Genomic DNA, 14,091 nt, shown 5'->3' with positions numbered 1-14,091 from the left:
GTTCTGGGATTGAGCCCTGTGTCAGGCTTGCTGCTCAGCGGGAAGTCTGCTGCTCCTTCTCCCTCTGCTCTTCCACCCACTTGTTCTCTCTCTCTCTCCAATAAATAAATACAATCTTTTTAAAAAATCTCCCAAAAAAACAAAAGTCCAGGGCCAGGTGGCTTCCCAGGAGAATTCTACCAAACATTTAAAGAAGTGTTAATACCTGTTCTTCTCAAACTATTCTGAAAAATAGAAATGGAAGGAAAACTTCCAAACTCATTCTATGAGGTCAGCATTATCTTGATCCCAAAACCAGACGAACACCCCACTAAAAAGGAGAATTATAGGCCAAAATCCCTGATGAAGATGGATGCAAAAATTCTCAACAAGATACTAGCTAATAGGATCCAAGAGTACTTTAAAAAAATCTTTCACTATGATCAAGTGGAATTTATTCCTGGGCTGCAAGGATGGTTCGGTATTTGCAAATCAATCAGTGTGATACACCACATTAATAAAAGAAAGGATAAGAACCATATGATCCTCTCAACACGTGCAGAAGAAGCATTTGACAAAGTACAGCATCCATTCTTGATAAAAACCATCAAGAAATTAGGGCTAGAGGAAACATACCTCAATATCCTAATGGCCATATACAAAAAACCCATAGCTAATATCATCCTCAATGGGGAAAAACTGAGAGCTTTTCCTCTAAGGTCAGGAACAAGACTAGGATGTCCACTCTCACCACTGTTATTTAACATAGTACTGGAAGTCCTAGCCTCAGCAGTCAGATAACAGATGAAATAAAATCAGCAAGGAAGAAGTCAAACTTCCACTATTTGCAGAGACATGATACTCTATGTAGAAAACCCAAAAGACTCCATCAAAAAATTGCTAGAACGAATGCATGAATTCAGTAAGGTCTCAGGATACAAAATCAATGTGTAGAAATCTGTTGCATTTTTATACACCAATCATGAAGCAGCAGAAAGAGAAATCAAAGAATCGATCCCATTTACAATTGCACCAAAAAAAAAAAAAAATGCCTAGGGATAAGCCTAACCAAAGAGGTGAAAGACCTGTACTCTGAAAACTATAAAACACTGATGAAAGAAATTGAAAATGACACACAAAAAAATGGAAAAACATACCATGCTCATGGATTGGAAGAACAAATATTGTTAATATATATATGTTACCCAAAGCAATCTACACATTTAATGCAATCCCTATCAAAATACCAATAGCATTTTTCACAGAGCTAGAACAAACAATTCTAAAATTTGTATGGAACCATACAAATAGAATAGATAAAACAATCTTGAAAAAGAAAAGCATAGCTGGAAGCATCACAATTGCAGACTTCAAGTTATTTTACAAAGCTGTAGTGATCAAGATAGTACGGTACTGGCACAAAAAAGACACATAGATCAATGGCACAGAACAGAAAACCCAGAAATGGACCAACAACTATATGGTCAACTAATCTTCAACAAAGCAGGAAGGAATATCCAATGGAAAAAGGCAGTCTCTTCAACAAATGGTGCTGGGAAAACTGGACAGTTGCATGCAAAAAAATGATACTGGACCATGTCTTACACCATACACAAAAATAAACTCAAAATGGATTGAAGACCTACACACGAGACCTTTAATCATCAAAATCCTAGAGGAGAACATAGGAAGTAACTTCTTTGACATCAGCTGTAGCAACTTCTTTCTAGATATGAGTCCCGAGGCAGGGGAAACAAGAGCAAAAATAAACTATTGGGATTACATCCAAATAAAATATTTTGCACAGTGAAGGAAACAGTCAGCCAAACTAAAAGGAAATCTATGGAATAGGAGAAGATATTTGTAAGGGGCATATCCAATAAAGGGTTACTATCCAAAATATATAAAGAACTTATACAACTTACTACCCAAAAAACAAATAATCCAATGAAAAATGGGCAGAAAACATGAACAGACATTTCACCAAAGAAGACATACAGATGGCCAGCAGACACATGAGGAGGTGTTCATAACTAGTTATGACTTGGGAAATAGAAATCCAAACTACAATGAGATATTACCTCACACCTGTTAGAATGGCTAAAATCAACAACACAAGAAACAAGAGGCCTTGGCAAGGATATGGAGAAAAAGGAACTCTCATGCACTGTTGGTGGGAAAACAAACTGGTACATTCTCCAAAAAGTTAAAAATAAAACTCCTTTGTGATCCAGCAGTTGCACTACTGAGTATTTACCCTTAGAATACAAAAACACAAATTCAAAGGGATACATGCACCTCTATGTTTATAGCAGCATTATCTACAAAAGCCAAACTATGGAAACAGTCCAAGTGCCGATCAACAGAATGAGTGGATAAAGAAGATGTGGTGTGTGTATATATATATATATATATATATATATATATATATATATATAATGGAATATTATTCAGTCACTAAAAAGAATGAAATCTTGCCATTTGCAACGACAAGGATGGAGGTGGAGAGTATAATGTTAAGTGAAATAAGTCAGTCAGAGAAAGACAAATCTCATATGATTTCACTTATATGTGGAATTTAAGAAACAAACAAGGAAAGGGAAAATAAGAGAGAGATAAAGAGAAAAATCAAGAAACAGACTCTTAATTATAGAGAACAAACTGTAGGTTACCAGAGGGGAGGTGTGTGTGGGGATGAGTTAAATAAGTGATGGAGATTAAGGAGTGCACTTGTGATTGTGATGAGCACTGAGTGATGTATGGAAGTGTTGAATCACTATATTGCACACCTGAAACTAATATAACACTGTATGTTAACTAAGTGGAATTTGAATAAAAACTTAAAAAAAGAACAAAAAATAGGGGCACCAGGGCAGCTCAGTCAGTTAAGTATCCAACACTTGATGTCAGCTCAGGTCTTGATCTCAAGGTTGTGAGTTCAGTCCCCGCATTGGGGTTCACACTGTGCATGGAGGATACTTAATAAAAGAAAAAAAATTAAAAATAAAATAAAAAATAAAACATAGTATTCTGTACTCACACACATACACAAAAAGAAGTGCACGTGTTGTGATGAGCACTGAGTGATGTATGGAAGTGTTGAATAACTATATTGTACACCTGAAACTAATATAACACTGTATGTTAATAATACTGGAGTGAAAATATAAAAAATAAAAAAATATATAGATTGGAACTGTTTGTATTTCATAAAATTAATTAGGTGAGGGTTTTTGGTAGTGTATGAAGGCAAAGTTGTGGATTTAGCCTTAATCATCCAATTTATGTTCAAGTTGAAACATTTCATTTTCTTAGTCTGTGTCAAATTGTTCTATGGCTGATTTTCATCAGCGTTCTTTTTAGTATGACATTGGTTTCCTAGAAATCTAAGGACTTTTGTGCTGTGGTTCACTCAGCTTATGCTCAGGAACTTCTTCCTAAAGCACTTAAACATTCCTTTATTCAGCTTGTCTTTCACTACTATTAAGTCATCTTTGTACAAAGATCACTTTCATGAAAATGGATCCTCAGAGCTCATATTTTACAGATGAGAAAATTGACATTCAAAGGAGCTATTTGATTCACCTAAGATCACAGAGCTGTTTGGTATTAGGGTCAAAGCATAGACCTGTTTGTCTATTCTGTGTTGATTAAGCACTTACTCCATCCAGGGCAATATACTCATTGATGAGGATACAAAGATGCAGAAGACTTGGTCCCTGCTCCCAAGGAAGACGAGTTCTTCAGATTCCAAAATAAGTCAGGCAGCCTATGAAGGCTGGGACATCACAAATGTCATTTGAACTTCATTAGAGAAAATTGCTTTGAATTTTGACTCCTTTATTTGTCAAAATATTCCTTGGGACTGAGCAGGAGAAAGAGAGATTGCAAACTATAATCCTAGAGACCTGTTTTGTTTGGTCAGCATAGCACTTACATTTTCAACTGTCAGTTAAAAATTTGGAGAGATCACATTTAAATATCTAGATTTCTAGATTCTCTTGGAAAAAAAAAAACATCCAAAGATCTGGCCTTACTAGACCAGTGTTCCCTTGTAGCAATATTTCTCTGGAGGGGAGGAGTTGCGGCCTATATTTTATGGGTTCGTGCTAGCAGTTTTCATTGTTCCTAACCAGTATCTTCCATACACTCTTACTGGCTACCCAACCAGTGAAGTATTTAAGTTGATTAACCCTGTCAACTAACTTGTGGGGCTACCAAATTGCTGTTTGAACTATGCCTGACAGAAGATGGCAGCAATAAGCCATGTAACTGCCATTTATCTTATAAGTAGGAAAGTGGTACTACAGCGAACAGTTGACTTCAGAGGCTTTTCTTTTTTCCTCTAAAAAAAGACAAAACAAACTAAGGTCACTAGACTCTAGTTGAACAATATTTTGACAAAATAACTGGTGGGAGCGGGATTTAGTGCTAGTAGTGAGAAGCAGCTCATTGTGTGTTGTAAGAATCTGTAAGGCATGAATGGAATAGCTGGCTACAAGCAAAAAAATCCTGAAACTGAGAAATAAAGCAAGTTGGCTTGCAGCCACTGGTTGAGGACACTCTTCCTCACACAAAATATATACCAAAAAATTAGCTTAAAAATGAATCATAGACCTCATTATAAGACCTAAAACTTTAAAACTATTAGAAGAAAACCCAGAAGTCAATCTTTATTAACTTAAGAATAGACAGTGGTTTCTTAGATATGACACTAAAAGCACAAGCAACAAAAGAAAAAGTAGTTAAATAGGACTTCATCAAAATTTGAAACTTTTGTGCTTCAGAGTATACCATGAAGAAAATGAAAAGACAACTTGAAGAATGGAAGAAAATTTTTGCAGATCATATATTTCATAAAAAATTTGTGTATAAAGAATGCTTACAAATGAACAATAAAAAGACAAATGATCTAATTTTAAAAAAACGAAGGATCTAAATAGACACTTCTTTAAGGAAGATACACAAATGGATTATAGGCATATAAAAAGATGTTCAACCTCATTTGTCATCAGAGAAATGCAAATCAAAATCACAATGAGATACTGCTTCAGTCATCACAGGATGGCTAAGATGAAAAAGACAACAACATGTGTTAGCAGTGATGTGAAGAAATTAGAACCTTCAAACACTGTTCTTGGGATTACAAATGGTGCAGCTACTTTGGAAAACGTTTTGGGTGCTCCTCAGAATGTAACCCAGCAATGCCATTCCTAGTTATATAGTCAAGAGAAATGAAAACATGTCCACACAACAGTGAAGGAAACCATCAACAAAACAAAAGACAACTTACTGAATGGGAGAAGATACTTGCAAATGATATATCTGATAAGAGGTTAATATTCAAAATATGTAAAGAACTTTTACAACTCAACACCAAGAAAAACAAATAATCCAACTAAAAATGGGCAGAGGACCTGAATAGACATTTTTCTAAAGAAGACATACAGATGGCCAACAGATACATAAAAAGATACCCAGGATCACTAACTACCAGGGAAATGCAAATCAACCCCGCAATGAGATATTACTTTACATCTGTCAGAATGGCTAGAATAAAACAGACAAGAAATAATAAGTGTTGGTGAGGATGCAGAGCAAAAGGAACCCTCATGTACTGTTGGTGGGAATGTACATTGGTACAGCCACTGTGGAGAACAGTATGGAGATTTCCTCAAAAAAGTTAAAAATAGAAATACCATATGATCCAATAATCCCACTACATGAGTATTTTCCCACAGAAAACAAAAACAGTAATTCAAAAAGATATATGCACTCCTATGTTTATTGCAACATTAGTTATAATAGCCAAGATATGAGAGCAACTCCATGTTTATAGCAGCAATGTCCACAATAGCCAAAATATGGAAAGAACCCAGATGTCCATTGAGAGATGAGTGGATAAAGAAGATGTGGTATATATACATAATGGAATAGTACTTGACCATCAAACAGAATGAAATGTCATTTGCAATGACATGGATGGAACTAGAGGGCATTATGCTAGGTGAAATAAGTCAGTCAGAGAAAAACAAATACTGTATGATTTCACTCATATGTGGAATTTAAGAAACAAAACAGATGAACATAGAGGAAGGGAAGGAAAAATAAAATAAGATAAAAACAGAGAGGGAGGCAAGTCATAAGAGACTCTTAACTCTAGGAAACAAACTGAGGGTTACTGGAGCGGAAGTGGGTGGGGGGAAGGGATAATTGTGTGGTGAGCATTAAGGAGGGCACTTGATGTAATGAGCACTGGATGTTATATACAACTGATGAATCACTAAATTCTGCCCCTGAAACTAATAATACACTATATGTTAACTAAATTGAATTTAAATAAAAAAATTTTTAAAAAGCAGCCTAAGTGTCCATCAATAAATGAATAAAGATATATGTATCATACAGACACCCATCTACCATATACATACATACACACAACAGAATATTACACAGCCATAAAAAGGATAGATTTTGCCATTTGCAACAACATGGATGGACCTACGGGGTATTATGAAATAAGTCAGATTGAAAAAGACAAATACTGTATGATTTCACTCATATGTGGAACCAAAAAAACCACACTCATATGTGGAACCAAAAAAACCAATGAATAAACAATCAAAAAGTAAAATCAGACCGGCGGGGTGAGGTGGGGCCGCAGGCACCCACCAGATCCCATGGCCTCCGCACCAGAGCCCGGCGAGCCCGCCAAGGGGAAGATGGAGGGCCACGGAGATTAAAAAAATACATATATCCTACAAGTGATCCCAGTTAGTGGCAGAGCAGAGACAAAAACCCAACTCTGGATTTCCAGCTTTTCCCGTCACACCTACCCTCCCCGCCTAGGTGTAGCTGCCATGTCGTATCAACAAAGAATCAAATCAAGTGCAATTTCTTATCACAGCCCTTTAAGCTCCTAGGAATTTTAGATGTTGAAAACATTCCCTGTGCACGGGATTCAATATTGTATGGTTCATTAGGATCTGTTGTGGCTGGCCTTGGACATTTTTTGTTAACTAGTAGGATTAGAAGATCATGTGATGTTGGAGTAGGAGGATTTATCCTGGTGACTTTAGGATGCTGGTTCCATTGTAGGTATAATTATGCGAAGCTAAGAATCCAGGAAAGAATTGCCAGAGATGGAATTAAAAATAAGATTTTGTTTGAAAGTACCCACCTTGACCCTGAAAGAAAACAAAGCCCCAGCAAGAGCAGCCGTTGAGCGGAATCATGCTTGAGAATACAACTCCGTGGAGTCAGTGTGAATAAAATGGAGGGCAACTCGATTAAACCTCATATGTACCATTAGACTTTCAATCAAGTAAATAAAAGATGTGTTGGTTGTAAAAAAAAAAAGTAAAATCAGATCTATAAATACAGAGAACATATTGATGGTTACCAGAGGGAAGGGGATAATAGATGGGCAAAATGGGTGAAGGGGAGTGGGAGATACAGGCTTCCACATATGGAATGAATAAGTCACAGAAATAAAAAGTATAGCATAGGGAATATAGTCAATGATATTGTAATAGCATTGTATGGTGATGGTAGCTACACTTGTGGTGAGGATAACACAATATATAAAGATATTGAATCACTATGTTGTACACCTGAAATTAATATAACATTGTGTGTAAACTATACTGAAATAAAAAAAATATATCCACACATAAACTCATATATAAATACCATACCATCATTATTAACAATAGCCAAAATGTAGAAACAACCCAGTTGCCCATTAATTGGCAAATGGGTAAACAAAATGTATTATATCCATACAATGGAATATTATTCAGTTGTAAAAAGTAACGAAGCACCAAACATGCTACAATATGGATGTCCCTTGAAAAATTATGCTAAATGAAAGAGGACAGACACAAAATGATTCCATTTATATGAAATGTCCAGAATAGATAAGTATATAGAGACAGAAAGTAGATTAATGATTACCAGGGGCTGCAAAGAGGGGAGACCAGGAGTGACTGCCAATGGGTATGGAATTTTTCAGAGTGATGAAAATATTCTGAAATGAGATAGTAGTAGTAGTTGCACAACTCAGGGAATATACTAAATACAACTGAATTATACCCTTTCAGAGGTTGAATTCTGTGTTATGTGAATTATAGCTCAGTAAGTTGTTATTTTTTTAATTTTATTATGTTATGTTAGTCACCATACAATACATGATTAGTTTTTGATGTAGTGTTCCATGATCTATTGTTTTCATATAACACCCAGTGCTCCATGCAGTACGTGCCCTCCTTAATACCCATCACAGGGCTAACTCATCCCCCCACGCCCCTTCCCTCTAGAACTCTCAGTTTGTTTCTCAGAGTCCATAGTGTCTCATGGTTCATCTCTTCCTCCGATTCCCCCCCCCTTTATTTTTCCCTTCCTTCTAATGTCTCCATGCTATTCCTTATGTTCCACAAATAAGTGAAACCATATGATAATTGACTTTCTCTGGTTGACTTATTTCACTTAGCATAATCTCCTCCAGTCCCATCCATGTTAATGTAAAAGTTGGGTATTCATCCTTTCTGATGGCTGAGTAATATTCCATTGTATATATGGAATCTTCTTGATCCATTTATCTGTTGAAGGGCATCTCAGTTCTTTCCACAGTTTGGCTATTGTGGACATTGCTGCTATGAATATTGGGGTGCATATGGCCCTTCTTTTCACTACATCTGTGTCTTTGGGGTAAATACCCAGGAGTGCAATTGCTGGGTCATAGGGTAGCTCTATTTTTAATTTTTTGAGGCACCTCCACACTGTTTTCCAAAGTGGCTGTACCAACTTGCATTCCCACCAATAGTGTAAGAGGGTTCCCCTTTCTCCACAACCTCTCCAACACTTGTTTCTTGCCTTGTCAATTTTTGCCATTCTAACTGGTGTAAGGTGGTATCTCGATGTGGTTTTGATTTGAATTTCCCTGATGGCTAATGATGATGAACATTTCTTCATGTGTCTGTTAGCCATTTGTGTGTCTTCTTCAGAGAAGTGTCTTTTCATATCTTCTGCCCATTTTTTGACTTGATTATTTGTTTTTTGGGTGTTGAGTTTAAGAAGTTCTTTATAGATCTTGGATACCAGCCTTTTATCTGTAGTGTCATTTGCAAATATCTTCTCCCATTCTGTGGGTTGTCTCTTTGTTTTGTTTCCTTTGCTGTGCAGGAGCTTTTTATCTTGATGAAGTCCCAAAAGTTCATTTTTGCTTTTGTTTCACTAGCTTTTGGAGATGTATCTTGAAAGAAGTTGCTGTGGCAAATGTGTAAGAGGTTACTGCCTATGTTCTCCTCTAGGATTTTGATGGATTCCTGTCTCACACTGAAGTCTTCCATCCATTTGGAGTTTATCTTTGTGAATGGTGTTAGAGAATGGTCGAGTTTCATTCTTCTGCATGTGGCTGTCCAATTTTCCCAGCACCATTTATTGAAGAGACTGTCTTTTTTCCATTGCATGTTTTTTCCTGCTTTGTCGAAGATTATTTGACCATAGAGTTGAGGGTCCATATCTGGGTTCTCTGTTCTGTTCCATTGGTCTATATGTCTGTTTTTGTGCCAGTACCATGCTGTCTTGGTGATCACAGCTTTGTAATATAGCTTGAAATCGGGCAACGTGATGCCCCCAGCTTTGTTTTTCTTTTTCAACATTTCCTTGGTGATTAGAGGTCTTTTCTGATTCCAAACAAATTTTAGGATTGTTTGTTCCAGCACTTTGAAAAATGTCATTGGAAATTTGACTGGGATGGCATTGAAGGTATAGATTGCTCTGGGTAGCATAGACATTTTAACAATGTTTATTCTTCTGATCCATGAGCATGGAATATTTTTCCATCTTTTTGTGTCTTCTTCAATTTCTTTCATGAATGTTCTGTAGTTCCTAGAGTATAGATCCTTTACCTCTTTGGTTAGGTTTAGTCTGAGGTATCTTATGGTTTTTGGTGCTATTGTAAATGGAATCGTTTCTCTAATTTCTCTTTTTACAGTTGCATTGTTAGTGTTTAAGAAAGCAACTGATTTCTGTGCATTGATTTGGTATCCTGCCACATTACTGAATTGCTGTATGAGTTCTAGTGATTTGGGGGTGGAGTCTTTTGTGTTTTCCACATAAAGTATCATGTCATCTGCGAAGAGAGAGAATTTGACTTCTTTGTCAATTTGAATACTTTTATTTCTTTTTGTTGTCTGATTGCTGTTGCTAGGACTTCTAGTACTATGTTGAACAATAGTGGCAAGAGTGGGCATCCTTGATATGTTCCTGATCTTAAGGGAAAGGCTCTCAGGTTTTCCCCATTGAGGATGATATTTGCTGTGGGTTTTTCATAGATGGATTTTATGAACTTGAGGAATGTTCCCTCTATCCCTATACTCTGAAGAGTTTTAATCAGGAAAGGATGTTGTATTTTGTCAAATGCTTTTTCTGCATCAATTGAGAAGACCATATGGTTCTTCTCCCTCCTCTTATTGTGTTCTATCACATTGATTGATTTGCGAATGTTGAACCACCCTTGCATCCCAGGGATAAATCCCACTTGGTTGTGGTGGATGATCCTTTTAATGTATTGTTGGACCCCATTAGCTAGGATTTGTTGAGGATTTTGGAATCCATATTCATCAGGGATATGGGTCTGAAATTCTCCTTTTTGATGGGGTCTTTGCCTGGTTTGGGGATTAAGGTAATGCTGACCTCATAGAATGAGTTTGGAAGCTTTCTTTCTGTTTCTATTTTTTGGAAACAGCTTCAGGAGAATAGGTATTATTTCTTCTTTGAATGTTTGGTAGAGTTCCCCATGGAATCCCTCAGGCCCTGGACTCTTGTTTTTTGGGAGGTTTTTGATCACTGCTTCAATCTTGTTACTGGTTATTGGCCTATTCAGGTCGTCAATTTCTTCCTGTTTCAGTCTTGGCAGCTTATAGGTTTCCAGGAAGGCCTCCATTTCATCCAGATTGCTCAGTTTATTGGCATATAGTTGTTGATAATAATTTCTAATAATTGTTTCTATAATTGTTACTTGTGGTCTCTCACTCATAATTTTATTCATTTGGGTCCTTTCTCTTTTCTTTTGGATAAGTCTGGCCAGTGGTTTATGGGTCTTATTAATTCTTTCAAAGAACCAACTTCTAATTTTGTTGATCTGATCTACTGTGTTTCTGGTTTCTAATTCATTGATTTCTGCTCTAATCTTAATTATTTCTCTTCTAATGTGTGGCTTAGGCATCGTTTGTTGCTTTTTCTCTAGTTCTTTAAGGTGTAGAGTTAGTTGGTGAATTCGGGATTTTTCTATTTTTTTGAGTGAGGCATGGATGGCTATGTATTTCCCCCTTAGGACCGCCTTTGCAGCATCCCATAGGTTTTGGACCAATGTGTTTTCGTTATCATTGATTTCCATGAATTGTTTAAGTTCTTCTTTGATTTCCTGGATGACCCAAACATTCTTGAGCAGAGTGGTCTTTAGCTTCCAAGTGTTTGAATTTCTGCCAAATTTTTCTTGTGATTGAGTTCCAGTTTTAAAGCATTGTGGTCTGAGAATATGCAGGGAATAATCTCAGTCTTTTGGTATCGGTTGAGACCTGATTTGTGACCCAGTATGTGGTCTATTCTGGAGAAAGTTCCATGTGCGCTCGAGAAGAATGAGTATTCTGTTGTTTTAGGGTGGAATGTTTTGTATATGAGGTCCATCTGGTCCAGTGTATCATTCAAAGCTCTTGTTTCCTTGTTGATTTTCTGCTTAGATGATCTGTCCATTGCTGAGAGTGGAGTATTGAGGTCTCCTACAATTAACGCATTGTTATCAATATGACTCTTTATTTTGGTTAACAGTTGGCTTCTGTAGATGGCTACTCCCATTTGGGGGCATAGATATTTACAATTGTTAGATCTTCTTGTTGGATAGACCCTTTAAGAATGATATAGTGTCCTTCTGTGTCTCTAATTACAGACTTTAGTTTAAAATCTAATTTGTCTGATATAAGAACTGCTACCTCAGCTTTCTTTTGAGGTCTGCTGGCATGGAAGATGGATCTCCATCCCTTCACTTTCAGTCTGGATGTATCTTTAGGTTCAAAATGAGTCTCTTGTAGACAGCATATGGATGGGTCCTGTCTTTTTATCCAATCTGCAACCCTGTGCCATTTTATGGGAGCATTTAGGCCATTTATGTTGAGAGTGATTATTGAAAGATATGAATTAATTGTCATCATGTTGCCTGTGAAGACATTGTTTTTATAGATTGTCCCTGTAAATTTCTGTTGTATATCACTCTTGGGGTCTTTCTCCCTTTATAGAACCTCCCTTAATATTTCTTTTAGGGCCGCCTTAGTTGTCACATATTCTTTCAGTTTCTGCCGGTCTTGGAAGCTCTGCATCTCTCCCTCCATTCTAAATGACGGCCTTGCCAGATAAAGTATTCTTGGCTGCATGTTCTTCTCGTTTAGTACCCTGAATATGTCTTGCCAGGCCTTTCTGGCTTGCCAGGTCTCTGTGGATAGGTCTGACGTTATTCTGATGTTCCTCCCTTTGTACGTAAGGAATCTCTTCCCCTTAACTGCCCCTAAGATCGTTTCCTTGGTTCTAAGATTGGCGAGTTTTACTATTACAGGCCGAGGCGTTGGCCTGTTTTCCTTGATCTTGGGAGGGGTCCTCTCTGCCTCTAGGACACGAATGTTTGTTTCATTCCCCAGATTAGGGAAGTTCTCAGCTACGATTTGCTCAAATACATCTTCTAGTCCTCTCTCTCTCTCCACTCCCTCCGGGATTCCAATAATTTTGACATTGGAACGCTTCATGGTGTCACTTATTTCTCTGATTCTATTTTCATGGATTCTGTGTTGTTTTTCCCTGGCCTCCTCTTTTCTCTTTTTATCTATTAAATTGCCTTCCAGGTCACTGATTCATTCTTCTGCCTCACTTACCCTAGCTGTTAGATTATCTAGATTAGATTGGCTCTCATTGATAGCATTTTTAAGTTCTGCCAATTCAGCTTTCCATTCTGCCCTTAGAGACTCTATGTTGCCATTAACTGATTTCTCCATTCTAGCTATTGTCTTCACAATTGCTAGCCTGAATTCCATCTCTGACATCTTGGTTATATCTGCATCCATTTGTAAATCTGCTGCATAAGTCATAATCTCTGAGTCTTTTCTATTTGAGGGGTTCCTCCTCCTAGTCATTCTGTTGATGGGTGGTTGAGGGAATGTGTAGAGTCCAAATTATTGACCAGAACCCAAGCAAGATGCACCTGTTTTCTAGGGACCTTAGGGTTGCTGGCCTCTTGTTTTCCCAGCCTGTCTTCTTGGGGAGGGGCCCGCTGTGCTGTTACTCAGGCAACCCTGTTTGGGCAGAGTTGCCCTGCCTCCCTGTGGTGGGGGATGGGCTCAGTGGGAACAGGTTTTTTGGGGCTTTTGTTCTCTGGCAGCTTTCCCTGGTGGTTTTCCGTGTATCTCCCAAGAGTCAGAGCAGAAGAGACCGTTTCCCACCCTCTGCCTCAGAGCAGAGAGTCGCAGTCTGTTCTTCAGTGAGTTCTCCAGGCCACACTGTCTCCGTTTCTGTCTGTGCTGCTATAAGCTGCAGCATCCTGGGTTGTGTGCCCCTCCACAGCGCTCCCTGTCCTGCCTCCAGGTTGGGGCACATCTCTGCCCTTTGTGCTTCTAAAACTGCCAGCCACTCCCAGTTTGCACGCTCGACCCCACTGGTCCAGGTTTCTGTCCTGGGGGCTGCCCTAAAGTCCTTTCCCTGCCGCTACCAGGGCGAGTCTGTGCCTGGTTCCCAGCGCAGGAGGCTTTCACTCACCAGTTGTGTAGGATCCCCATGGCCAGGCTCCCTCTCGCTGCCTTTTATCCTCCAATATCTGCCTGTGGAATCACAGCTCCCCACTTTGTACCTCGAAACCAACCACCTGCGATATTCTGTTTGTAGAGATCCAGATCTATTTTCTTACATCTCAGGCTGATTTCGTGGGTGCTCAGAGTGGTCTAGTAGATATCCAGCTCAATTCTGGGGACCAGTTGGAATAGGGTCCCCTACTCCTCCACCATCTTTTCTCTCTCCCCAGTTGTTATTGTTTAAAAAGGTACATTAAATATTAGTTTCCTGTAGTGCTTC

The 14,091-nt window shown here is 38.1% G+C and overlaps 1 protein-coding gene across 1 annotated transcript; it reads left to right on the top strand.

Annotated features, from left to right (window-relative positions):
* The first annotated feature begins 6,659 nt into the window (after positions 1 to 6,659).
* On the top strand, positions 6,660 to 7,204 carry LOC114202412 (cytochrome c oxidase assembly protein COX20, mitochondrial-like). Its single transcript, XM_088028545.1, has 2 exons — positions 6,660 to 6,694; positions 6,883 to 7,204. Exons 1-2 carry the CDS (start codon positions 6,660 to 6,662, stop codon positions 7,202 to 7,204), a joined length of 357 nt encoding a protein of 118 aa, XP_087884671.1.
* Positions 7,205 to 14,091: the final 6,887 nt, after the last annotated feature.

This window comes from Eumetopias jubatus, unplaced genomic scaffold (genome assembly GCF_037043125.1).
Source record: "Eumetopias jubatus isolate StellerSeaLion01/CBP00866 unplaced genomic scaffold, mEumJub1_p1.0 scaffold_11, whole genome shotgun sequence".
In the NCBI taxonomy this organism is placed as follows: domain Eukaryota; kingdom Metazoa; phylum Chordata; class Mammalia; order Carnivora; family Otariidae; genus Eumetopias; species Eumetopias jubatus.
Note: the sequence above shows the minus strand (reverse complement) of the source record. Positions and strands in the feature narration are given on the sequence as shown.

Excerpts from the sequence above, each read along its gene's own strand:
- LOC114202412 (XM_088028545.1), top strand. The coding sequence starts at position 6,660 with ATGGCCTCCGCACCAGAGCCCGGCGAGCCCGCCAA. Across the intron at positions 6,695-6,882 it reads GAGCCCGGCGAGCCCGCCAA|ACAGCCCTTTAAGCTCCTAG; the intron begins GGGGAAGATGGA and ends CAATTTCTTATC.